This window comes from Denticeps clupeoides, chromosome 14 (assembly GCF_900700375.1).
Source record: "Denticeps clupeoides chromosome 14, fDenClu1.1, whole genome shotgun sequence".
In the NCBI taxonomy this organism is placed as follows: Eukaryota; Metazoa; Chordata; class Actinopteri; order Clupeiformes; family Denticipitidae; genus Denticeps; species Denticeps clupeoides.
Genome location: NC_041720.1, coordinates 20,982,170 through 21,007,683, shown reverse-complemented (window position 1 = coordinate 21,007,683; position 25,514 = coordinate 20,982,170). Strand labels below are relative to the sequence as shown.

The 25,514-nt window shown below is 45.4% G+C and overlaps 1 protein-coding gene across 4 annotated transcripts; it reads left to right on the top strand.

Annotated features, from left to right (window-relative positions):
- Positions 1-4,148: 4,148 nt before the first annotated feature.
- Positions 4,149-8,594, top strand: LOC114763591 (rho GTPase-activating protein gacW-like). 4 transcript variants are annotated; one of them, XR_003742356.1, is made up of 9 exons: positions 4,149-4,258; positions 4,496-4,698; positions 4,983-5,017; positions 5,575-5,677; positions 6,623-6,693; positions 6,976-7,072; positions 7,143-7,247; positions 7,578-7,741; positions 7,936-8,594. XR_003742356.1 is itself a non-coding variant. In XM_028953357.1 (8 exons), exons 3-7 carry the CDS (start codon positions 5,232-5,234, stop codon positions 7,605-7,607), a joined length of 426 nt encoding a protein of 141 aa, XP_028809190.1. In that variant the 5' UTR covers positions 4,149-4,258; positions 4,496-5,017; positions 5,230-5,231; the 3' UTR covers positions 7,608-7,741; positions 7,936-8,594. The 4 variants fall into 4 exon arrangements, 2 of the variants coding, with proteins under 2 accessions (XP_028809190.1, XP_028809189.1); XR_003742355.1 differs by having other exon boundaries at positions 4,496-5,017; positions 7,936-8,589; XM_028953357.1 differs by lacking the exon at positions 6,623-6,693 and adding an exon at positions 5,230-5,322 and having other exon boundaries at positions 4,496-5,017.
- Positions 8,595-25,514: the final 16,920 nt, after the last annotated feature.

The window sequence follows — 25,514 nt, the reverse complement described above, 5'->3', positions numbered from 1 at the left end:
GGTTCAGGGCCGCCCAGAGTCAATGAGCACACACTGCTAGTGTTTTTTGTAGAATGGTCGGCCCAGAAGATGGTCAGGTGCAGCAGGAGGCAGAGCTATCAAGTGGGTTGATAGGTCACCAAGAAGCTCTGGGCCGCAGGCGAGCGTTGGAGTTTTCTGCCAGCAACGGGGGTGGCCAGTGTACCAAGCAATGGTGGCTGAAGTGGTTGGCCTGGCCACAGTAGAGCCAGAGGCCTTCAGTCTCATGCCTCCATTGTCACTTGGGAGAAATGATTGGTTCAAGCCAAAGATTAAGTAAAGTAAAGTGAAGTGATTGTCACATGTGATACACAGCAGCACAGCACACGGTGCACACAGTGAAATTTGTCCTCTGCATTTAACCCATCACCCTGAGTGAGCAGTGGGCAGCCATGACAGGCGCCCGGGGAGCAGTGTGTGGGGACGGTGCTTTGCTCAGTGGCACCTCAGTGGCACCTTGGCGGATCGGGAATCGAACCGGCAACCTACTGATTACGGGGCCGCTTCCTTAACCGCTAGGCCACCACTGCCCGCAGTGAAGTGATTGTCATTGTGAAACACTGCAGCACACGGTGACACACAGCGAAAGGTGCAAGGTGCTTGTGTTGATTCCGTGTCACCATACAACAATGTTTCACAGGCTGCAGCAAAGCCTTGGTCGAGCAGCAGGGTTCAACTTGCCATATAGCTGAAAAGGCTAAATAAAATCACAGAACTGCTTTTAAAACAAGTGAAAGTGAAGTGATTGTCACTTCTGATACACAGCAGACTGGGCACACAGTGAAATTTGTCCTCTGCATTCAACCCATTACCCTGAGTGAGCAACCTTCGAACAACCTTCTGATTACGGGGCCACTTCCTTAACCGCTAGGCCACCACTGCCCACCACTAGACACATCTAGCACAAGAAGAATCAGACACAAAATGAACAACTGCAAGCCTATTTGCTCTAATCAGTGCAAAGTAATTGTGCAACAATCTAGACACAGGCATGAATGTATCAATGTACTTGCGCTTTGGATCCGATTCCAACAAGGCTCCTTAAGCAAATAGCACCCAATGTTATAAGCTCTATCCTCAAAATTGTTAACTCGTTGCTTAGCACCGGCCACGTACCAAGTTCGTTCAAGGTAGCAGTCATTAGACCCCTGATTAAAAAGCCGGATCTTGATCGCAGTCAGCTTTCAAATTATAGATCGATATCCAACCTTCCGTTCATATCAAAAATCTTAGAAAAAGTAGTAGCCCAGCAGCTGAGCACATACCTAGACTGTAACAATATCCACGAAGTATATCAATCAGGATTTAGACCTCATCATAGCACTGAGACAGCACTGGTTAAAGTGGTTAATGACCTGCTGTTGGCCTCTGATCAGGGACGCATCTCGCTGCTTGTCCTGCTTGATCTGAGTGCAGCGTTTGACACTATTGATCACGCTATTCTCCTTGCCAGGTTAGAGAATGTTATCGGGATTAAGGGAACAGCCCTTGAATGGTTCAGATCATATTTGACCAACCGATATCAGTTTGTGGACATCAATGGTGTTTCGTCTTCACATAGTAAAGTAGAGTTTGGTGTTCCACAAGGTTCTGTCCTAGGTCCATTACTTTTTTCTCTATACATGTTACCTTTAATAACCCTGGATAGCCTTTCTATCTCACCAAGTATTGAAGTGAAGGATCTAGGTGTCATCATTGATGCAGGTCTCTCATTCAGTTCGCACGTAGATAATCTCACTAGAATAGCATTCTTTCACCTTAGAAATATTGCGAAAATAAGAAATATCATTTCAATGCATGATGCAGAAAAGTTGGTCCATGCATTTATTACATCATGGTTAGATTACTGCAATACATTATTGTCTGGATGCTCTAGTAGGTGCATGAGTAAACTCCAGCTAGTACAGAATGCTGCAGCCAGAGTTCTAACCAGAACCAGGAAATTTGACCACATCACCCCAGTCTTACAATCACTGCACTGGTTACCCATCAAATTTAGGATTGACTACAAAATCCTACTTTTAACCTATAAAGCTCTAAATGGTCTCGCCCCGCAATACCTGAGTGAACTTTTGGTTGTTTACGAACCGCCACGCCCCCTTCGATCAATGGGTGTGGGGTCACTACTGGTACCAAAGGTGCAGAAGGTCACAGCTGGGAGCAGATCCTTCTCCTATAGAGCTCCGCAGTTGTGGAACAGCTTGCCTGTCAGGTTTTGAGATTGGATTTAAACACTGAGACTGTGTCTGAATCCCGGACACTATCTGTTTTCTCTGGCTTTTTGCTAAAGTCCTAGACCCTCATTTCACTTGATTTTGACGCAGTGTCAATTATAAAGTCCAGTTTATGACAGAGTCCCCCTGTTAGACACAGACAAAGTTAAATTCACCAGTCAGGCTGTCCTAGTTAGGGTACCGGGCCACTGTAGCACCAATATACCATTATAACCACATATTTCAGTATCGGTCGTACAGTGCAACCGTCTGCTGCTGCTTCTGTTTGTTTTTCTCCGAGACACGGAATCAGGCGCCCAGACTACTGGCAGACCCCAGTGATCAGACCAGCAAATAAATCCTGGTTCCTGACAACTGCTTTACAAGGACAAAACATGAAACAAACCAGAGGGTCACCACAGCCACCACCACCGTTACAACTACAGCTTCAGGGATCTTCAAATGGACCAGTAACATCATTATGGACACGTAATCTAGACCATGACACTGAAAACATCCTGGACTTCTCCAACCCTACAACCGTAGGACTTATTATTATATCATATCCAACCCTGCACTGACACCATTTGCAGGCTCACTCTACCCTGGAAGGGGGTCCCTCTCTGTATCACTCCTTCCCAACGTTTCTTCCTTTCTTTTTTTCTCTCTCATAGAGTTTTTTTTGTGTGCAGAAGGGTCAAGTGTGGGGGTCAACTGTAGGGCCTGTCAAAGCCCATTGAGACATACTGTATGTGATTTTGGGCTATATAAGAAATAAATGTTGTCGTTGTTGTTGATGAAGATCTGAGCTATAAGCATAATTGTGAAGTGAAGTGATTGTCACATGTGATACACAGCAGCACAGCACACGATGCACACAGTGAAATTTGTCCTCTGCATTTAACCCATCACCCTGAGTGAGCAGTGGGCAGCCATGACAGGCGCCCGGGGAGCAGTGTGTGGGGACGGTGCTTTGCTCAGTGGCACCTCAGTGGCACCCTGGCGGATCGGGATTCGAACCGACAACCTTCTGATTACGGGGCCACTTCCTTAACCGCTAGGCCACCACTGCCCCACATTGTGGGGCAGTTGTGTCTTACCCTGCTAGCTAATTTTTCAGCTTCGGAACCTTTGGAGGTAGCTCACTTTTTACCTGCTGAATGAAGGTAAAAGTGTTTTTCAAGCAGTTCTGGTTCTGCAGGTGAAGTGCGTAGGTAAAGCCAAACAGGAGGCACATTGCTTGAGGTAGGTTGGTGAGTGCTTCCATTGCCAGGTTGCCCTCTAGGATGATGCCCACTCTTGAGGGGTTGTGGCAATGCTGGGCTTGCAGCACTGTTGTCCTCATAGCAGAGGATTCCCACCTGGATGTCCATGGAGAGAATAATCAGGTTAACAGCAATTTGTCTACAATCAGCTGTATAGAATTATTTAATATTCTGATTTTTATAATTCAACGTGGTTTTATTTTAGGCACTGTAAACAAGCTATTAGAGACTATTTGTGTGCGTTTATATGTTGGTGTTTTTCATGTTGGGACAGTAGGTGGTATATTGCACAATTTGATATTTGAATGGTACAAATGGAGAAAGGGTTTACTCACTGAACTGCTCTTGAAGAACATACAGTGGTGTGAAAAACTATTTGCCCCCTTCCTGATTTCTTATTCTTTTGCATGTTTGTCACACTTAAATGTTTCTGCTCATCAAAAACTGTTAACTATTAGTCAAAGATAACATAATTGAACACAAAATGTAGTTTTTAAATGAAGGTTTACGTTATTAAGGGAGAAAAAAAACTCCAAATCTACATGCCCCTGTGCTGCCTTCTAAGGCATCTTTTGAGTGCAACTTTATTTTGAAAGGTTCAGAGTAAGAGACTTTTAGCGAGTGCTTTTATTTTGTACAGGAAGTTGTTATGGTTCATATCCTGTTTGCCTATAATTCGTCAAGACCACACTAGAATTCATTTGTGTGTAATCTGTGTCCATCGCATGTAATCCATACTGTAATCACCACAGATGCAATGTTGTGAGTACATAATTTCATAAATTAAAGTGTTAGGTTAATGTTAAAGGCATTATTTGTTTAAGAAAAGAAACGTTAATGTATGTTACAAAGACCATTTATTTATGATTGTTAAACAGTAAACTGCGTAAAGAAAACTGACGATGACTCAAGCCATTATTTGCAGGAAGAGTTTAACTAGCTGTATAGCTTTAGTATATATAAGAAATATATCTTATATCAGTTTATTTGTCCATATAGAGAAATACCACAAGGGAAGGTGGGAGAACAAGTTTATGTATTGAACTAAACCATCAATACCATTACAAGAAGAAAAGAGAAATATCAACCCACCGTTGTGTGATGTAGCTGGTCAGCTAACTGCTTTCCTATCCGACCTGAACATTTCCATCAAACTTGGACACAACCCATCAAGAACACCAAAGACCTCTTCTTTACTCCAGGTTAATCATGTTAAACTCAATATAAAATATGCTCAGTTTTTTTTCATATTCAGACAGAGTTATTTATAACACTAATAAACCTCTCTGAACATGATGTATGTAAAACAAATAAGAAAAAGGACACATTCACAAATCTGACTTTCAGTGAAAAGCGCTGGCCAGCGTTGGATCATCTGGTTGATGTCAGGCTCATCCTTTACAACAGAGCAAATGTGATGTCAATGTTCTTTCTAATAAGAGAATCATCTGGGTTTTTCTTCTGCATTTCACTGACCACCATGGAGGCTGCAGCATCCATTCCCTCCGGACATTCTGGAAGGTAATGAACCCCCCCTGAAAGCTGTGCTCTCTTCTCGCAGATGGCAGAGCAGTACTTGCATTATAAGGTGGTGTAACCCAGAGAAACGTTCTAGAATGCTACATGTGTATATATGTTATTATGTTCATTTTATGTAAATAGTTATTATAGTTAAATATTGTTCAGTATTATTTCTGTTTCATTTTATTGTCTGTGATGCGCTGACCTATCAGCAATGGTGGGATGGAAAAGGAGGGAGAACAAAAAAGAAGAGAGTAATACACTGTGTGGAAAAAAAGAACTGATAAAGAAGTTGAATATTAGCGGTATGTTAGTCTGGATGGACGTATCAGTTAGACACTTAAAAGGGTTCATTTCTCGCAGCTTCATGTGCACAGGACACCACCTACTGGCCAGGTGTATAATTACAAACCATCTATGACCAAATAATTGTTCTACATAAATTATCACAAATGTGTATAATAAAAAAACTGTTGGAGTGTATTCTGTGTGAATATTTTCACAAAGTGGAAGTATTATATGATAGATAGCAGTCTGCGCTACCGCATATTTTCCAGGGTCATCCCGTCATCTCGAGGAGCACCGCAGCGGACTATTTCCCAGGAGGTCAGGAGTTACAGTGACTGAAGTACTGAAGCGTGCCATATTTTGCTGGGAGCCGTAAGTGACTCCCGAAGCACCACGATATTTCTTTAGTTTATGTTGGTTTTTTATGTTGGTGTGATTTATGTGTGTGTCATTTCTTTTGGGTTTCTTGGTTAAATATATAAAGAGAAGAAATACATATTTTGTACATATTCTTATCTGTGTGTCTGTCATACACATTTATATAATTCATTCCACTAATAACATTTAAAATATTAAGTCATATGAGTAAAGGATGAGTAAAGCTGTCATAGTTGGGGGGTAAAAGGGCTACGGTGGCCTTAAACAAAACTAGTAGTGCAAAAAATTTGGCAAAACTGTAGAGAAAACACAAGTAGAGACCTACACTAGAAACGCAATGCTGCAAGTATCAAATGCTCACTGTTCACTTCAGACGAGCTCATAATTTACACACATTCAAATGTTCCTGCAGTTTCTAATTTGTAATATTTGAATAGAGAAAACAACTCACCTTGTTCACCCACAAAATGGTTTCCTCATTACAGCAAGCAACATACCTTGTAGACAGAAAATCTATTTTCCAAGGAGCATCCAAAGTGCACAGACCTTAAATTGCTTTGTAATGATAAGAAAATGGCAAAAACTTGTCTGGAGTTTTCAGCCGTTTCACAACAGGGCAGCACTGTGGCCTGAGGTAAAACTTGATAGTTTAAGTTAGTTGAACTTATAAAATACGCGTACACCCATATATGCAGCAGCTCCGCTCCGAATTCGGGATAAAGATGAAGAAACGGAATAAAAAGCGGAGCAGCAAGATGTCTGCAGCGCGCTCGGTAAGCGTTTGAACCTGGGACGCTGCGCCGGAATGAAAGCAGCAGGAACGATCAGCCGGGCTTCAGGGGGACAAGTGTCCATGTGATGGAGTTGCACATTAGCTCGGGTTGAAATAAAGGTTTTGTGGTTTGTGGAGGGATGATTTGGAGTGTTTTTGTGCCCCAGGTGAAGGTTTTTGGAACTGCCCTGGATGCTTTGCAGCACTGTGTTGTGCAGGACTATGGCAGCGTACCATGGTGAGTTCTTCTTCTTTTGTTGGTATGTTTGCGATTACTGAACAGTGGCTTTGGACCAGGTTGACCTGTATAGAAACAGTTGTGTTTTTTTTGGCAATGTTCGTTAAGCAACATCAGTAATTTAAACGCCCCATAATTGAACTTGTTAATATGAAAATAGGGCCCTGTCTGTACCTGTATGGTTTCTTGATTTATTCTGTGGAAGTTAAGTTTCTTGGCAAACTTCAGTAAAGTTCGGTCGTGTTTAAGTATTCTGTGTAAATGTGTATTTTTCTTTTTCAGTTTTTTGCTGGACGCTTGTACGAGTTTGTTTGAACACGTGCAGACAGAGGGCATCTTCAGGAAGTTCGGCTCTGTTGCGCGTATTAAGGCTCTTCGGGTGAGTGATGACTCCGTCTGACCTTGGGACCTTGGCCGGTGTTTGACAGGGTTGTGTTGTGTCTCGGCAGGCTAAGCTGGACCAGGGCGAGGACTGCCTGTCCTTAGCGCTCCCCCTGGACGTGGCTGGCCTCTTGAAGCAGTTCTCCAGGGAGCTTCCAGAGCCCATCCTTCCGGTGGGTTTGCACAGAGCTCTTCTTAAAGCTCAGAAGCTGGCAACGTGGGTGGAGAGAACCAAGGCTACCATGCTACTGTCCTGTGTGCTGCCTGAACGGAATTTAAGTTCTCTGCAGTACTTTTTTAGCTTCCTTCAGAGTGTCTCTAAGAGGTATATAATACTTTATTGTTTAAAGCTGTGGGTGTTACCTGACACACACCATGTAAAGCTGTCTGGTTCTGGTATGGCCTTTGCTGAAGGAGCAGTAACACTCTTATCAGAGTGTTTGTGGTCGTCCCTCTTCACTCTTTTTCACATGTTGATAAAATGATGTCTTCATTTGGTCCAGGAGTGCAGAGAACCGGATGGACAGCAGTAACCTCTCTGTGGTCTTTGCTCCTAACCTGCTGCACTCTGCTGAGGGCACAGAGAAGGTGAACGGCAGCACTGAGAGGAAGCTGAAGCTCCAGGCTGCTGTTATGCAGTGCTTTATAGAGAATGCTCAGTACTTTGGTAAGGAAGCAGCCAAATTTAAATAAGGTGATGTGGGTTAAACTAGCGTGGTAAATTATACTCACAGAGCGTGATTTAAGAGACCTTTTGTAAAACTTCTGTTTTTGGGCTCTCATCTGTCATTAGTGTTTGTCTGAAAGTTGAGTTGTGGCAACTGGACTTTCTTTCTTTAATGTTTCGTTCTGCATCCACAGAACATTGTCACTCAATCGGCCGAGGAGTCCAGCCAGGAGGGGCTGCACGTCACGGAGCGCCGTACCTGACGCAGCCGCTCAAGCAGACCATCCACGAGGAGAAGCTGCACCATCAACCGCTTCTGCTACGAAGTGTGCAACTCCTCCTACATCCCGCGCCACGACGAAGAAGATGCGCATGCAGCATGTCAAGCAATGCTCTGCATTTCCATAGACCTGGACTAGTCTCAACAGAAACCGAATCAATCCGGGGCAATCTTCCTCTCGCTCCCACAGCTCACCCACCGCCACGGGACGCAGCACCACACCTTCCACGACTAAAGTCTGGTCCTCCTTTAAATAAATAGTTGATTTCTTATTGATGCTTCGGATGTACGGATTTTTGACGGAGACGCCTGTACGAATATGTGTCTTAAAGGTTGCCATTTTCTAATGTATTCTACACATCCATCCAAACGACATAAATTATGACGGCTTCGAGATGTCAGGCCCAACAACCTCTCCACTGCCAGGTTCTCCTCTTTTTACGGGCCCCAAAAATGGCTTATCGTCATCAGAGGGCCGGAACCCGAGAGGAACCTATAGGAGCAAATCATTCCTGACACTCCGGAGGATGCAGAATGTTCATTTTCGATCGTTTCTTCAGACGTTTAAAATAAACCGGGAATTCTAGTTTATTATTATTTGGGCCTGTCAGTATGTTGGGAATACATTTTTGACTCTCTGAGGGTAACCATGTAAGCTAGCGACCCGAAAAATTGAAGTGAGGCCAAAGGCCTCACCGAGTCTTCTGACATATGGGAAAACTGGAAAAAAGTCGCCCACAAATCGGGTTCAAAGTTTAAAAAGTCTCACAATCTGACATATTGGATGTGTCGATGACACCAACGGGGGGTGAAGAAAACCTGGACTATCCCAGAAAACCAAGAAAAAAAAAGTGTGGAAATCATAATATAAAGACCACTTGCTCCTTCGACCACTTTATTAGGAACGCTTGCTTCGTCAGCTACTTTGTTAGGAATGCCTGAATCTTCACTACTTTATTAAGAGCGCCTGCTCCATTGGCCACTTTATAAAGACTTTATTTCAACATGATGCATTGTAAAGCTGCCCTATTAGCATTTTTGTCATGCTATTAGCATTTTTGTCATGCTAAGATGTTAATTTTGGAACATGGTCCAAATGACTTATCCTGGGCACACATTGTTAGCATTCTTGACATTATCATGTTATTATTAGCATGCTATTATGTACATTTTTCAATATGCTCCAAACATCACAAAATTTTATGTGACAAATTGTGGCCACGCCACATTAGTATTTTTTATCCTAGCATGCTAATTTTAACATTAATATTTCAACATGCTCCAAACATCATCTTTAAAATGCCAAGAATGCATTTTACATTATAACAGAATTAAATATGTTATAGGAAATGTACCATGTTTGAATGCTAACAGCTTAGCCATGCTAACTGTGAATGCTTTAAACCTTAACTACATCTACATGTAGTTACAGATAAACATTTTATGTCTATCGTGAACTACAAACCTCAAATATGTTCTGGGTCAATTTGACCCAACAGATACAAAAGGGGAAGACAACGTAAAGATGATCAAAACATAACATTTATTTAACATATAAAAAGGTAAATAACCATTTTAAAATCTAAATGCATCTCAAACTGATCAAACAATTAAATGAAAATGGAACAGGAAAACAAGTATAATTAGAAATTCAATATTATAATTCTACAAACAAGCCAATTCAATAAAATAGTAGCAGAACAGTAGAAAGAACAGTAAAATGCAGTCCCATAAAGAACAAGCCAAAGGCTTCGAGTCCACATTAAAAAAGATTCACTGGATTTCAGAAGGTCCTGGGTCCAAACCCTGATTAGTTGTGAAGGTTGAGGCAAACATCCTGGATCTGTTGCAACCTGGATCAGAAGGACGGACACACACATACACACAAAGTCAGTACTTACAGAAAACAATCACTACCAGTATATATATCTCAAACTATTTCTAAAGACAGTGGAAAAGAGTTGTAAAAGGACTTAGCTTTGTGCTTTTCTTTTTCTTCTGGTGCTTTAAATTGATCCTGTGTTGCATTAAGGATAGGGTAGAAAAAAAGAAAATCATTAAGATCTTGTATTGAAAAAGAATGGCTTATTTAAAAGATTACATAGAACTAGAATTAAAACAAAAAGCACTACAATTGTACTTGTACAAAACTCATTTAAAAGTGAAATGGAAAAAGTAACTTAGCTTTGTGATATAATTTTTTCCTGCTTTGATTTGCTTCTCTGTTGCACCTTGGAGAAAGAACGGCTAAGGTTTTTACAGCGAGTTAATACACCAAACATACCTACAAAAATAAGTTTAGTCACTGAGCAATAATGCTGTACTTACCTCAGCCTTGAGGACATCATTCCTTTTGACGGAAATAAAGTAGGCAGAGACCCGGAAACCAACACACAGTGCATAGCTCTTTTTGCTTGGCTTACCACTTAATTTCAAGCACGCATAAAACAATTTCCAAAAGTGACATTATTAATCATGCTCCATTCTCGTTCTTTATAAAGAGCTGCACACACCATGCTCATGGATAAGTGTACCTGAGGTCACAACACACTGGTGGAATATTGAGAATCCGGACCTAATCCTGTGTTTTATGGAAAACACAAAAGACAGGATTGTGGTAAGTGTAGTAAGCTTGGAAAACACCTGATTGCACACAAGATTCCGGTTGCGATATGTAGATCTGGTTAACCAGTGTCTGCTTTTCAGTGGTCGCTTCAAAGATGAGCTGCGTAAAGCCTCTGGATTGGAACAATTCCTTAATTTTTCCCTGTGGAGAGCAGGTCCTCGTTAAATCCCCACACACAACATGGGCTGAATACCGATTGAAACCAGGGAATCCAGGAGGCTTTGCATGTTCTTAAGGAACGTGCCACGGTCATAAGTCGGCGGCCTGTAAACTGTGGCACACACAACTCTGAGAGGTGTCTCAACGAAGACAGCAGTGAACTCTAGGTCAGTAACACTTTGGAAAAACCGTCGCTCCTTTGCATTGAGAACGCTGCGGCAGTAGGTCGCGACTCCACCACCATGTTTTGCGGCCATGTCTGCTCTGTTGCTGTAAGATACTTGTCGATTGCGGCAAAACAACGAGTATCCTTGTAACTGGCACGTTGGAGCAACAGAGGATCCAAACAAATGAGTTTGTCAGACATAAAACATCAGCAAGGCCTACTTGGTGATGCAGTTTCATGTCCTCGATGTGACAGAGAACTCCTTCAACATTGTGGTGGACTATTATTAATGTTGCTGCTGGATGGCCCGACTGCACAAAGTGGTGACGTGTCGAGAAATGATGCTCGAGTCATGCTCTCCATGGCTGTTCTGATGTTTTCATCAGCATAGACCTTAGATTCATCATAATTTACAATCCTCAACCCTTCAAGGGAGGTTGTGTGGCTGAGGGCATCATCCGCTTCAAACATACGACAGCAGATGTCAGGGTCATTCCCTGAACTTTGTTGGTGGTGCACCCAAACACCAGCTTCATTGGGAACTGAAGTTGACCAACTGACTTGATTGTGGTCTGTTCCTCCAATCTCTCAACGTAAACCTAGTTGTCCTTGGATTTGCGTTTACTTCCAGCTGTAGGGTTGTCTAGCCGAAATGCAATGAGTTTTACATAAGACTTTCCATCCTCTGTGGTGGTGGTCACGATGTTCGCGATCATTCCAAAGGTTCTGTTGACCAAACCGTCCTCCACATCCAGATTTCTTATGAGCATGACTTGAGCACCAAGAGCAGCCTGAATCTTGTCAGGCAAGTCCTGTTTTCTGCCACTGTCACATCCCTGTCTGCTGGGTCAGGAAACATGACAACAAACGAGGGGAATGTGTGCAGTGGGAAGACAACGATATCAGGCCCAAGTGAAATAATGTGCTTTTATTAACAGTGAGTAGTGAACAACCAACCAAACCTAAAGTGTTATATACAACAACTACACAACAATTCACAGGAGGACAACACACCATGAAAGGAGAGACAATACAAATACACAACAAACCCACAACTAACCACACTAATCACTCTAACACACAACAAAGACTTATCTGTAACTCTACCCAACTCCAACTCTCCTCTCCTCTCCTCCGGCTCCACAACAATGAGCCTCGAATGGTGGCTGGAATGGTCCTTAAGTGGTTCTCTGTCCTGTGTGTTGATTGGCTGCCAGTTGATGAGGGAAATGTGGGCGGAACTGTAATCCAAATCTCCTCCCCAGCAGACAGCCTAAAAGAGAACACACACAACACAGAGCACCCCAAGTCATTCTACAGCCTAAAGGACGTAACAGCCACTGATACAATGCGGCAGGACCAAACGTTTGCCCATTTTGTCCTTTCTAAAATCTTGATCCCAAACATCAACAACCTCCGAGCTCAGGGAGGCTACAGCTGGCACATTGTGCTCATTCACCTGTTTGTTTGTGTGGAAAATATGCAAGACATCTGTGGGACAATGTTTGGCTTCAACAATGACCCGTGAAAGCAGAACTTTGTCTTCAGCATTAAATGAGTTGGCCTTCCTTTTGATTCTCATCCTATTGAGAAGTTCTGCAAAGTCTTTGTCGTCCTTCTGTCGCATGATCTCTGTTTTTAAATGGTTCTTCCACAAATCAATTACTCCTACCTTGTGGACACAAAGAGCTTTTGCCCTGCCAACTGGTGGCAGCTGGTAGAAGTCTCCTGCAGCCAGGACTGACATTCCTCCAAATGGCTTGGTGATCCCCTTAATCTGCTGAAATCTCATGTCAACATAAGCAAAGAGCTCTTTGGAGACCATGGACACTTCATCCAGGATTAAGATCTCTGCATTCCAACTAGTTTCCAAGTCCTTTGTATGGGGGCTTCAAGCTTTAGGGCAGCCTCAAAATTGAGTGCAACGTCTTTCCTGAAATGTTAAAAGCTGCAGTTCCAGTGAAGGCTGTGAGGAGCACGGTGGGCCGTGAAACATAGGAAGCTGACAGAGCACCTTGGTCGCCTCCTCATAAACACACTTGATGACGTGTGATTTCCCGCAGCCAGCTCCTCCAGTAAGGAAGTAATAGAACAGGTCTGGATTACAACCCCGTCGCAGGCACCAGTCGCGAACAGCATAGAACAATGAAGCCTGGGTCTCGTTGAGACATCGCTCGAAAAAAGTCGAAGCTCAGTTTGGGGCTTGTATTAAGGGCAGGTCCCCATGCAATTGATAATCTGGAAGTGGCTCGACGACTTCTTTTGGATCTTGCTCTATCGGTTCTCGCTCTGCCCGACATTCCAGCCGGTCCAATTCGACTTCTGGCGCGAAAGTCGGCCCTTTCAGCTGGAGCTTTTCCATCACCTTGTAGATTTTTTTACCATGTCCTTCTTAGCGCATCTTATTGAAATCGACATAGTCCTTCATTTCCTTGGTGAGGCAATCAAAATAAAAGTCTTTGTACGTTGGGCAGTTTTCGCTTTTCAGGTCCTGATCTCTTCGGTGTGGAAGGTATCATTTCTGGTTGTTTGGTTAGGGAGAAACGGGTGAATCGGATGATGGCCGGTTTTCCCAAAGTCCTTTTCTGGATGTAGCCAGCATTGTTCAACAGTGGGACCGCGTTGAGGGATTTTACTTGGTCTCCATAGAGAACCCTGCAGGTCTGTAAAAGTTTTTCTCAGCCAATCCTGACATCCAAACGTTGTCATCTTCTGGGTCCATGCTCATTAGTTTGCTCATGGGAAGGCTAATTTATACCATCCTCATCAGTCTGTATGAAAAGAACATTTGTGGTTTTTAATGGCAAGCTACATGTCCGCGCCACAGACTCTTGAGCGCTCACCTCTCGATGCTTGGAATAAGCCTGCATGATTATCTTCATCTCATCCTGTTGGTTGAGGTCAGATTTTTTTTTGCGGTCAATGACTGTGTTGAGGATCTCAGTCATTTCATGCTCAGGCTTAGTTAAATAAGACATCATGTACTCAATGCAGCTGTACTCATCGAGCACGTACTGGATGTCCATGTTAGCATTGACCCAACAGTCCTTGGGATCGCGTTTCATCACAAGAGCCATTCCTGAAGTGAGCGCATCGACGCTAGACTCGTAGTCCTCCTAAGTCAAGTTGCAAGTGCGAGAAACTCATCAACTGACAAATCATTGAAAACCACATTTTCATCCATCAGTAAATCATGGAGCGGTTTCAGATTAAGCTTCGCTTCCCGTTGCAATCTGGACAGCATTCTCCGCTTGGATTTTTTCCCACCCATTTTCAGCGCATCTTCCTCATCGCCGGGACCACCGCGGGTGGGAAAGTAATGGTTGCATCTGTAGGTAGTTTGGGAAATCCAAATCTACATTCTACATTGCCTTTCTTGCAAGACTTCGAATGCTTCCTGCTGTGCATTTAAAGCTCGGGGTCCACGGCAGCTGGCAGAATATGTATCGATCGATAAAACCGATAACTCTGTCATAGCTTCCATCCTCTTCATTTAATTCGGGTGCATCCTTAACCCATACCGGCATGTGAATGTGGGGACTCCCTCGTGCCTGAAACTCCACTTGATAAAAGTAATCTTCCATCAGGCCAATAGGTTGGGCAGGTGACAGGATTAATTCATTTAAGAGCACCTCCACCCGGGTTGCTCCAAAGAATGTCACATTTGGCATTCTAGTCAAGCTTGGAAAATTCCACCTGCTCTCCCTGCTGAGCTTTAATGGCATTGATAACTTCTGGCCATCTGGTTTCGGCAGCGGAAAAGGTGATGAAAAAGGTGGGTCTGCCCAACTGCCTTACCATGGCGTGAAGGTCGCGAATACTCTTCTCCCAGTAAGCTGGCGTGCCTCTCAGTGGACGCATGAACCGTGTGGCCTCTCTGTTTTGAATCAGACGTTCCTCTTTTTTGTCCTGTAGCATTTTGTTTGAAATCTTACGTCCATCTCTGGTCTTCATGAGTCCTTTATGCAACTGAATAGACATGCTTTCCCTGGCCATGTGGGTTTCAGTAACAAACTGACAAAAGAAAAGATAACTCGGCTCTTAAGCAAACCGGTTGTCAACAGGAAAGAGCCTGACGTTGAAGTATTTGCTTGGGGACAAGCAAACCGGCCCGGTGTGATCCAAAATATTACTGCCAGTCGGAAACAGCACATTCCATCCCTGCATCCTCTCTGTACATGAACGTAAGCCCCCGTTAAACATTCAGCAATCAATTGCCAATTTTCTGTGTATGTGCCTCTGTTGCAACGCTTCAGCTGATTGACGAAAAACTCAACATTCTGTATTTCCATTTGATTCTCGAAGCACACTGCAGTGCTCTGTTGGTAAGAAATGCAGCACTTTCCTTCCTATACCTCTTCATAAAGGTCTTATGCTTTCTTTGGAATTCACGATCAGTACAGTACCTTTGTGACACATACGTTCTCATTAATGTCTTCTGTTTTGTTTTAAATTCAGGATCGGCACTGTACCTTCGCGTCACATACTTCATTCTCCTGATCTGGAACTCGCGATCATTTTTGTAATGTTTGATATGGTTTTGTTTGTTCCGTGTTTGCTTAGAAACATATGCAGTTTTTTTTTAACAACTCTATCTATCCCATGCTGCATTTTACTTCTGCGTCTTCCCTTGCGTCGTCTTGCTTTGGTTATTTTAATCAAATCTGGGATGGTTCCACTTAATTCACTGGGCACTTGATTGATCATATGAGTGAGCTCATGTTCACCTGAAATGTGTATTTGGGATTTGCCACACTGAAGTCTTTCTGTGAATGATTGAGAAATATGTTCAATCCCCACGTCTCCAGGCACTAAATCCACCCAAAAACTTTGTGCAGATGATCAACCATGTCTGTCAGGTTTCTAAAAGTAATCATTATCACAGTACCATTGGGATGAGGCAGGCCTGCTGAACATCTTGAATGAGAATCAAACGTGAGGTGGTCATCAGTAAATGTGCCGTCTGCCAAGAGCTGCATTTTAACGCTGGTGTACAGTGTATTACCATTGTCTAGCAATCTTTCCAGAGACACTGAATCATTGCGGTAAGCCAAAAACGCCAAAGAGCCATGCATGTGCACTGGTGATTACGGGAAAAACTGCCATACCTCTCATCTGCCTGGGAATGTGTAGCCCTCACCGAATGAACTTATTCTTCGGTCCACGGCTCAATCCTGTAATGACAAATTTCCTTATCCAATGACTATTTCAGAATAGTCACATTAATCATCAAAATATTTCAATAACCATTAAATACATTTAATTCAACCAAAGTAGACTGAAATAATAAAGTTATTTTTCTGGAATTAATGTGCAACTCAGCTTTACTTCTGTACTTTGCCTCTTTAGTTTTTACAAATACCAAGAAAATTATTTACGCCCAAGTATGTATTCACTAATCTCCTTTGACTGCAACGCCCCTTGTCGTTGGCAAGGTGCTGGACTGGTAGTCACTGCCTCCTCCTAAAATGAAAACAATTACTAGCCTTTATGGAAGGTATAGAGGTGAAAAGTACATTTGTGCATTACTTATCATAATAACCAATTCAAATGTATAACACTAACATTTATTTGGAATTAAAAGGTAAAGTGCAATAATGAACTATTTACCGAATTACAGTTCCTGACACTACAATTCTCTGCTCAATTCCACTTTCAATAATTGTTTCATTGAATGAGAATGGTTAAGATCATTGCTGACTTGACCTCATCCAGCGCGCTGTCCTCCACTAGAATGGGGGACGAATCAACAACAGTCTCGGCCTCCTTTATTGGCTCCACTTCCACCTTTAATGGATGTGATCAATACAAAACTTTGAAATGAATTCAAATGCAAATATCCTCCCAAACGCCTATTTAAAAAGGTCATAGTTAAGTTAAATGTACCTGCTGCTCTTCCGGTGTCTTCTTGGAGGCAGCCCGTGCCCAACAACACTCCACAACAGGGGCCTAATAAAACAAAAAAGTATTTAACTTTGTTTAAATTGTTCAAATGTTACATTTAGCACCATGTTCCGGAAAAACATTGTTTCGCTTTTTAACGTGTATGTAGCTGAAATGACTAAATCTTATTTCACTTCAAAAACAGGTTCTCTTAGAACGTGTTGTAACTCAATTCCTCAAACAAAAAAAAAGTGAACTATTAACATAGAATAATGATGGTTAAGCAATCTAATAACACCGTCTAGAAGTGGAGGACATCACAATGGTCCTATAGTGGAGAAACTGCAACTAGGGTCTCCCTCACCAGCACCACCTAAAACATATGATTAGTAGGGAATGGACAGAAAATATATGTATTTTTACATAACTTCTCTATGATGTACATGAAAGCAATTAGACATTCCAAGTTGATTTAAGTGAATAATTCAAAGAGTCATATCTAAATTTGGTAACAAAGACATGTCACACATAGAAAAGATCTAAGTGGATGCACCTACAAGTATCTTGCCAACAAATTTAACATTTAAGAACATTTGACATTCTAGGTGTGTATAAAATTCCCTGGCAAAACTACATGGCTGCAACAGCACAAACCTTCTTTAACAGCAGCACTCTTCGTCGCTGGCAGGGTGCTGGATTGGTCACTGTTGCCACTGCCACCTCCTAAAATGAAAAGAATTGATCTAGTTCATCAGTCACATTGTGTCTGTATGCACATACATTTAACATTTCAGCCAATTCAGATGACTCATAAGAGTGAAACAACAAGTCTTAATTCTACACCCTGTCACTATGCTTCCCTCAGAGCAAAAACTATAAACCTAGTGTGCCATGATGACTATGTGATCAATACAAACAAACATTGCATTGGTACTTCACTATATATGTTCATTTTAATAAACTGCCCACAATTCCTCTTGAAATACAGGGGGGAAAAAACATAGCAGTCATAAAAATCACCTTCATAAAAAAAAAGCAGTCATAAAAATCGAACCTCTTCTGGTTCCTTCTTGGAGACAGCACGTGCCCAGCGGGGACGTTGCACGTCAAGGGTCTAATAAAACCACAAGGAAGTACAACAGATTCTCTTAGAACATGTCTAACCATTTCAGATAATAAAAATCTATTAGCATTGACTTTGTTGTGTAAGAACATTGTGAACATTGACAAGGACCACCATGATGTCCTCCACTTTTAGCGGAGAAACTTCAATGGTGTCCCTCACCAGCTTCACCTAAGTGGCATATGATTAGTAGGGAATGGACAAAGTAAATAAATCCATTTTCACATCAGCTTCTATATAACATGCTTTGAATTAGTGCTGCACGATTAATCTAATCGCAATCGTAATCGCGATGTCAGTCTGTGCAATTACATGAACGCAAAAAGCTGTGATTTAAATGTGACGTGTTTGGTCACATGACTTTCGATTTGGTTCAATGGAGACCTCAGATTCGTGACTCACATAGACATATGGGTAGACGTACGTCAACGTCGCCGCCATATTGCGATAGGTTGTGCTGTGCAGTGAAGCATATACATGTCTATGGAGAGACGTGGATAAAAATGCCTCACTCTTGTGCTGCTTGGGGCTGTACAAACCGCTGTACGCTCCAAACCAGATCCCGGGGGATTACATTTCATAGGTAAGGCTGGACAATTGTTTTGAATATATTTGGCCATTATAAAATCCAGTTTTATAAGTCTTAACCTTAGCTAAGCTAGGCTAAGCTAGTGAAGCTATGCATTCCTGTGTTCAAGTCAGCCTCCAAACAACGTTTTGGTTAAACGTAAGAACTATTACGTAAGAACTACTAAGAACGGGGCAATGGTGGCCTAGCGGTTAAGGAAGCGGCCCTGTAATCAGAAGGTTGCTGGTTCGAATCCCGATCCGCCAAGGTGCCACTGAGCAAAGCACCGTCCCCACACACTGCTCCCCGGGCGCCTGTCATGGCTGCCCACTGCTCACTCAGGGTGATGGGTTAAATGCAGAGGGCAAATTTCACTGTGTACATCGTGTGCTGTGCTGCTGTGTATCACATGTGACAATCACTTCACTTTTATAATACGGGATTTTATAATGGCCAAATATAATCAAAAGAGTTGTTTGGCCTTACCAGGTTTTGTCGTTCAACAGTAATGTTTTTTTAAAGTAAAGACTTTTTTGTGTTTATTTAATTTAGTAGAATATTGCATTTTGAAAGCACTGGGCATTTCAAGTTGTTATAAGTTGTTTCACTTTGAAATTAAACATTTCACTATTAGTAATTTGTATGCGACTTTTCATTGATATACAAGCAAGTGCCCTTTATCATATCGCAATCGCATATCGCAATATTGATCTTAGTAATTGCAATGTCTTTTTCCCCAAATCGTGCAACCCTACTTTGAATATACATCTGACTACACCTTTGATTAGAATGAATGCAATTCAGGTCATACCCATTTTTGAGCAGACATACTTATGCACTATACTGCCCTCACACACAGAAAAGAACTGATAACCCTACAAGTATCTAGTCGACAAAATGATCTAAAACATTTTTATATTAAACTTTTTTAAAACAATTGACATTAAAATAGGTGTGTGTGTGTAAAATGTCCTTGCAAAACTACTTTAACAGCACAGGTCAAGATTCAGCACTAACCTCCTTTGATGGCAGGACACACTGTCGGTGGCCAGGAGCTGGACTGGCTGGCACTGTCACCACTGCCTCCTCCTAAAAAAGGAACTATTGATTACTTCTACATTAGTTTTGGTATAAACTTGTAACTTCACAAAATCCGAAGAAAGGGAGGAAAAAAATAATAATAAAAAAAAAAAAAAACACCCTATAATCATGGATTGTTAAATCATAAAATACCTGCCACTCTTCTGTTCTCTTCTTGGAGGCAGCCCGTGCTGTTCCACAACAGGGCCACAACAGGGGCCTATATATATATATATATATATATATATATATATATATATGTGTGTGTGTGTGTGTGTGTGTGTGTGTGTGTGTGTGTATATAAGTGTGTGTATATATATATATATGTGTGTGTGTGTGTGTGTGTGTGTGTATATATATATATGTGTGTGTGTGTGTATATATGTGTATATATATATATATATATGTGTGTGTGTGTGTGTGTGTGTATATATATATAAATGTATTACAATGCAGTACAACACTGTCACGTCCGTGCCGGATCCGCCCCCCCCAACACGCTCACCCTCCCCAGAGTATTAGACTGTGTGTCCGTGTCTGCGTGTCATGTCGTGTAGCCGCGGGTGCCCGGGTAAGTCCCAATTCCCTAGTGTGCACGGGGCGTGTCCCTTATCACAGTCCTGGGTCGTGGGTTCCTCAACACATTCCCTCTCCAGGCTCCTTCGGCACGGCTAGTGATCCTCACGGGCTAACGAGCGTCAGGTGCGGCTGGTTTAGTCTAATCCGCCTCATTATAAAAGACCCGTGTGATCCAGAGTCTACAGAGCGATTCTGACGTACTTTTGTTTTTGTAAATAAACTGTTTTCCCCTTGTCACCCCGCCATCCGTCATTTTTCCCAAGCAAGACTCCGGCGTGACAGAAGAATCGCTCTCTCTCTCATGATGGATGGCTCATCAGTGCCCCTGCCGCCGGATTACCCCCCCCCCACCACCCTGGAGGAAGTAGTGGCCGCACATCACCACCAGTTGGGTAGGCTAACCCACTCCCTGGCAGAAGTGGTGGCACAGCGGGATCAGATCGCGGCGCTCACCACAGCAGTCCAGCAGCTGCTGGCCCAGCCCCCCAGTGGAGCGCCCCCCCCCCCTTAGCTCCCACCCCCCACCTTCCAGGAGAAGGCCCTCGGGTTCCAGAGCCCCCCCTTCGCCGGGTCGCTAGTCTTCCAGAGCGATATTCCGGTGACCCCGCAGAGTGTAAGAACTTTTTACTGGGGTGTGACTTATACTTTGCGGACGTCACCGGGCTCACGGACCATCAAAAGATTAGTACCATGCTGCAAAGACTATCCGGGCCGGCTCTGGATTGGGGCGGGGCCCTCTGGAGAAAGGGGGGCGAAGAGGTGAGGACTTATGAGAATTTTATACACCACTTTAAGGTGGTGTTTGATCAGTCGGAGCAGGGGCGGTCCGTGGGACAGCGCCTCCACACCATCCAGCAGGGCAGGTCTACCGCGAGAGAATATGCTCTCCGATTCCGGGTCCTGGCAGCAGAGAGTGGTTGGGGGGAGGACGCGCTGCTGACCATGTTCCGGGCCGGCCTGGCGCCCGAGATTCAGCTAGAGATGGCGTGTCGGGACGCTGGGCGGGGCCTGGATGAAGTTATAGACCTTACCATCAACCTGGACGCCCACCTTCGTGAGAGGCGCCCAAGGCGCTCCCCCCAGCGTGCTCCAAGGTCTGCAGTGGTCCGGGAGGAGGGCACAGTCAGGTCCCGGTTCGGAGCGACGAGAGGTGACAGGCGTTCACCATCCCCGGAGGCGATGCAGGTCGCCACGGCCAGTGTGGAGCGGGAGGAGAGGAGGCGGCGTCTCTGGACAGGGGCGTGTCTTCGCTGTGGGAGTCCAGCTCACTGGAGGGACAGCTGCCCACAGCGCCCCCGATCAGAGGGGCAAGCAAGAAAGGTTCTCTCCCCCAATGACAATGGACAATTTCGTATACAAGTGTCTGTGTGTGTTCCTGACCATCCTTGTGTTTCTCTCCCTGCTCTTGTAGACTCCGGATCAGCGGGTAATTTCATCGCACGGTCTGTTGTGTCTACTTGTCATATCCCTACCCATCCTCTGCAGTCCCCTGTTTCGGTACAAGCCCTGGACGGGCGACCGTTAGGGGACGAACCCTTATCCATAGCAACCGACCCCCTTTTTGTTTCCATTCCCCCGTTTCATGTAGAGAAAATGTCATTTATGGTTCTACCCCAGTCCCCCCACCAACTAATATTAGGTCTGCCCTGGTTACGTACACACAACCCTCACATAAACTGGAACACTCACACCATTTTGTCATGGTCCCCTACATGTACGTCCCGGTGTTTTGTTCCACCCACCCCTGTGCACGCGACGACGGTCGAAAGCCCGCGGGCACAGGAAGCGCACGCCATTCCCCCCGAATTTCAGGATTTGCACGAGGCCTTCTCTGTTGATAAGGCGATGTGTCTACCGCCGCACCGTCCATGGGATTGCGCGATCGACCTCCTGCCAGGGAAAACCCCTCCTCGGTCTCGTATTTACTCATTGTCTGAACCTGAACAGCGGGCAATGGAGGAATATGTTGCCGAGGCCCTGCGTCAGGGTTATATTAGGCGTTCACGCTCTCCCGCCTCCGCCAGTTTCTTTTTTGTGAAGAAGAAGGACGGGGGTCTGCGCCCATGCATTGACTATCGTGGGCTTAATGAGATCACGAGGATGTATTCCTACCCTCTTCCACTGATCCCCGTTACCATCGAGCGACTCCGGGGGGCGACCTTCTTCACGAAGCTCGACCTCCGGAGTGCCTACAATCTGGTGCGTGTTCGAGCGGGAGACGAATGGAAAACGGCATTCAGCACCACGTCGGGGCATTACGAGTATAGGGTGATGCCCTACGGACTTGCGAATGCTCCGGCCGTTTTCCAGGGGTTCGTGAACGACGTCCTCCGAGACATGCTGGATAGGTTTGTAGTAGTGTATATTGATGACATCTTGGTGTTCTCCAAAACCCGTAAGGAACACCTCCAGCATGTGAGGGCGGTCCTCTCCCGCTTGCTTACGCATCAGTTGTATGTGAAGGCTGAGAAGTGCTCCTTCTTCATGAAGGAGGTGACATTTCTGGGGTATCACATAAGCTCAGCGGGAATCGCTATGGAGGAACCTAAGGTAACGGCGGTGACTGAGTGGTCGGAGCCCACGTCTATCAAAGGGCTGCAGCGCTTTCTGGGGTTTGCCAATTACTACCGTCGATTCATCAGAAATTACAGTACTGTGGCAGCGCCGCTCACATCCCTCCTCCGGGGGCATCCAAAGACGTTACAGTGGACCGGTGCTGCAAAAGAGGCGTTCTGCGCCCTGAAGGAGCGGTTCGTCACAGCACCGGTTCTACAAATTCCCGACCCGACGAAGCCGTTCATTGTGGAGGTGGATGCCTCGGAGGTGGGATTGGGGGCGGTACTGTCACATTATCATGGTAACCCCGGGAAGCTTCACCCGTGCGCCTTCTATTCGCGAAGATTGACGGAGGCCGAAATTAATTATGATGTGGGAAACCGGGAACTGTTGGCCGTACGGGCAGCGTTGGGGGAGTGGCGCCACCTGCTTGAGGGAGCGCAACATCCCTTCGAAGTTATTACTGATCACCGGAACCTGGAATACATCCGGCAGGCGAAACGCATGAACTCTCGTCAGGCTCGGTGGACTTTGTTTTTCTCCCGTTTCTCATTTAAAATTACCTACCGGCCCGGGAAGCTAAACGGGAGAGCGGACGCACTCTCCCGGCAGTATTCTGCAGGCGAGGTCCCTAAAGAACCTGCCCCCATTCTACCCCCTTCCATGATTGTTGCCCCGGTCATGTGGGACCTTGACGAGGAGATCATTCAGGAGACCCGGAATCACCCGGCTCCTCCTGGATGTCCTCCAGAGCGAACATATGTACCGGAGCGCTTTCGTGGGAGGGTGATAGAATGGGCCCATACGACACCAGCTACTGGCCATCCGGGCATTCGCAGAACGGGAGAAGTGGTGGCCAGGAAGTATTGGTGGCCCTCGTTACAGAAAGATGTGCAGACCAGTGTCTCCTCCTGTACTGTTTGTGCCACCACAAAGAGTCCACGTAGCCTACCCGCCGGGAAATTAGTGCCTCTTCCCATACCAGAAAGACCGTGGTCCCACATAGCAGTGGATTTCGTGACGGATCTGCCGGTTTCGAAAGGCTACACTACGGTTCTGGTGGTCGTGGATCGATTCTCGAAGGGGTGTAAATTTATAACATTTCGCTCCCTCCCTTCTGCCCTCCAGGTGGCCGAGGCCCTTTTCCAACATCTCTTTCGGGTCTATGGCATCCCGGAGGATATCCTCTCTGACCGAGGCCCCCAATTCACCTCCCGGGTGTGGAAGGCATTTTTTAGGAGGCTGGGGGTTGCGGTGAGTCTCACCTCGGGGTATCACCCACAGTCCAACGGACAGGCAGAGAGGATGGTGCAGGAGTTAAGCAGGTTCTTAAGGGCGTACTGCCAGTACACCCAACACGATTGGGCAGAGTACCTCGTGTGGGCAGAATACGCCCAGAACTCCCTGCGTCACTCTGCCACGGGTCTGACTCCTTTCCAGTGCCTGCTTGGACGCCAGCCTCCTCTGTGTCCCTGGGATGGGGAACAGTCTGGGGTGGCTCGAGTGGATGAGTGGTTTCGGCGGGCTGAGCAGGTCTGGGAAGGAGCTCATACTGCCTTGCGGTCAGCGGTTCATCGCTTCAAAGTCCAAGCTGACCGTCGGCGGCGGACTGCGCCTGTTATCAGAGAAGGTGACCGGGTCTGGCTCTCCACGAGGGACCTGCGCCTCAAACTCCCCTGCACCAAACTCACCTCGCGATTTATCGGCCCCTTCCTTGTTGTGTCCCAAGTAAACCCAGTAACATTTAAACTGAAACTCCCCTCAGATCTTCGCATTCATCCTGTGTTCCATGTTTCCCTACTTAGGCCAGTCACGAGGGGACCCTTGCACTCGGACGACGCGGACGTGACTCCCCCAGGGGCAGTAGAGGTGGCTGGTGCCCCTGCCTACAAGGTCCGGAGGCTCCTAAATTCTCGGAGGCGGGGAGGGGTCTTGCAGTACTTGGTGGACTGGGAAGGTTATGGTCCGGAGGAGCGGAGTTGGGTACCAGCCGGGGATGTGCTGGATCCGGGATTGGTGGAAGAATTCCATCGAGCCCGGCCCGGCCGCCCAGCCCCGCGGCCGAGGGGCCGACCTCCCGGTTCATCACAGTCCTCGCGCCCACGCCCAGGATCAGTGAGAGGGCGTCGCTTCCGGGTCGGAAGCGTGCCTGGAGAGGGGGGTACTGTCACGTCCGTGCCGGATCCGCCCCCCCCAACACGCTCACCCTCCCCAGAGTATTAGACTGTGTGTCCGTGTCTGCGTGTCATGTCGTGTAGCCGCGGGTGCCCGGGTAAGTCCCAATTCCCTAGTGTGCACGGGGCGTGTCCCTTATCACAGTCCTGGGTCGTGGGTTCCTCAACACATTCCCTCTCCAGGCTCCTTCGGCACGGCTAGTGATCCTCATGGGCTAACGAGCGTCAGGTGCGGCTGGTTTAGTCTAATCCGCCTCATTATAAAAGACCCGTGTGATCCAGAGTCTACAGAGCGATTCTCCAACGCGACTACCGGAGTCTGAGCCCCCTTTGTGTCTGTCGAGTGTGTTCGTCGAGTGTGTTCGTGTGTACGAACGCCCCAGACCCCTGCGGAGTCTCACGAACCTGCCTGGCCGTTTGTGCAGGAGCGCACGTGAGGAGGACCCCGCCGACGCGCGCCGCACCAGCCCGAGGGTCGAGTGGGACTCCGCCCCTTCCCTCGGTTCAGCGCAAGGCGCCGTGGTTTTGTTCTTTGGATTTTTGACCTTTTTTCCCTGACGTACTTTTGTTTTTGTAAAT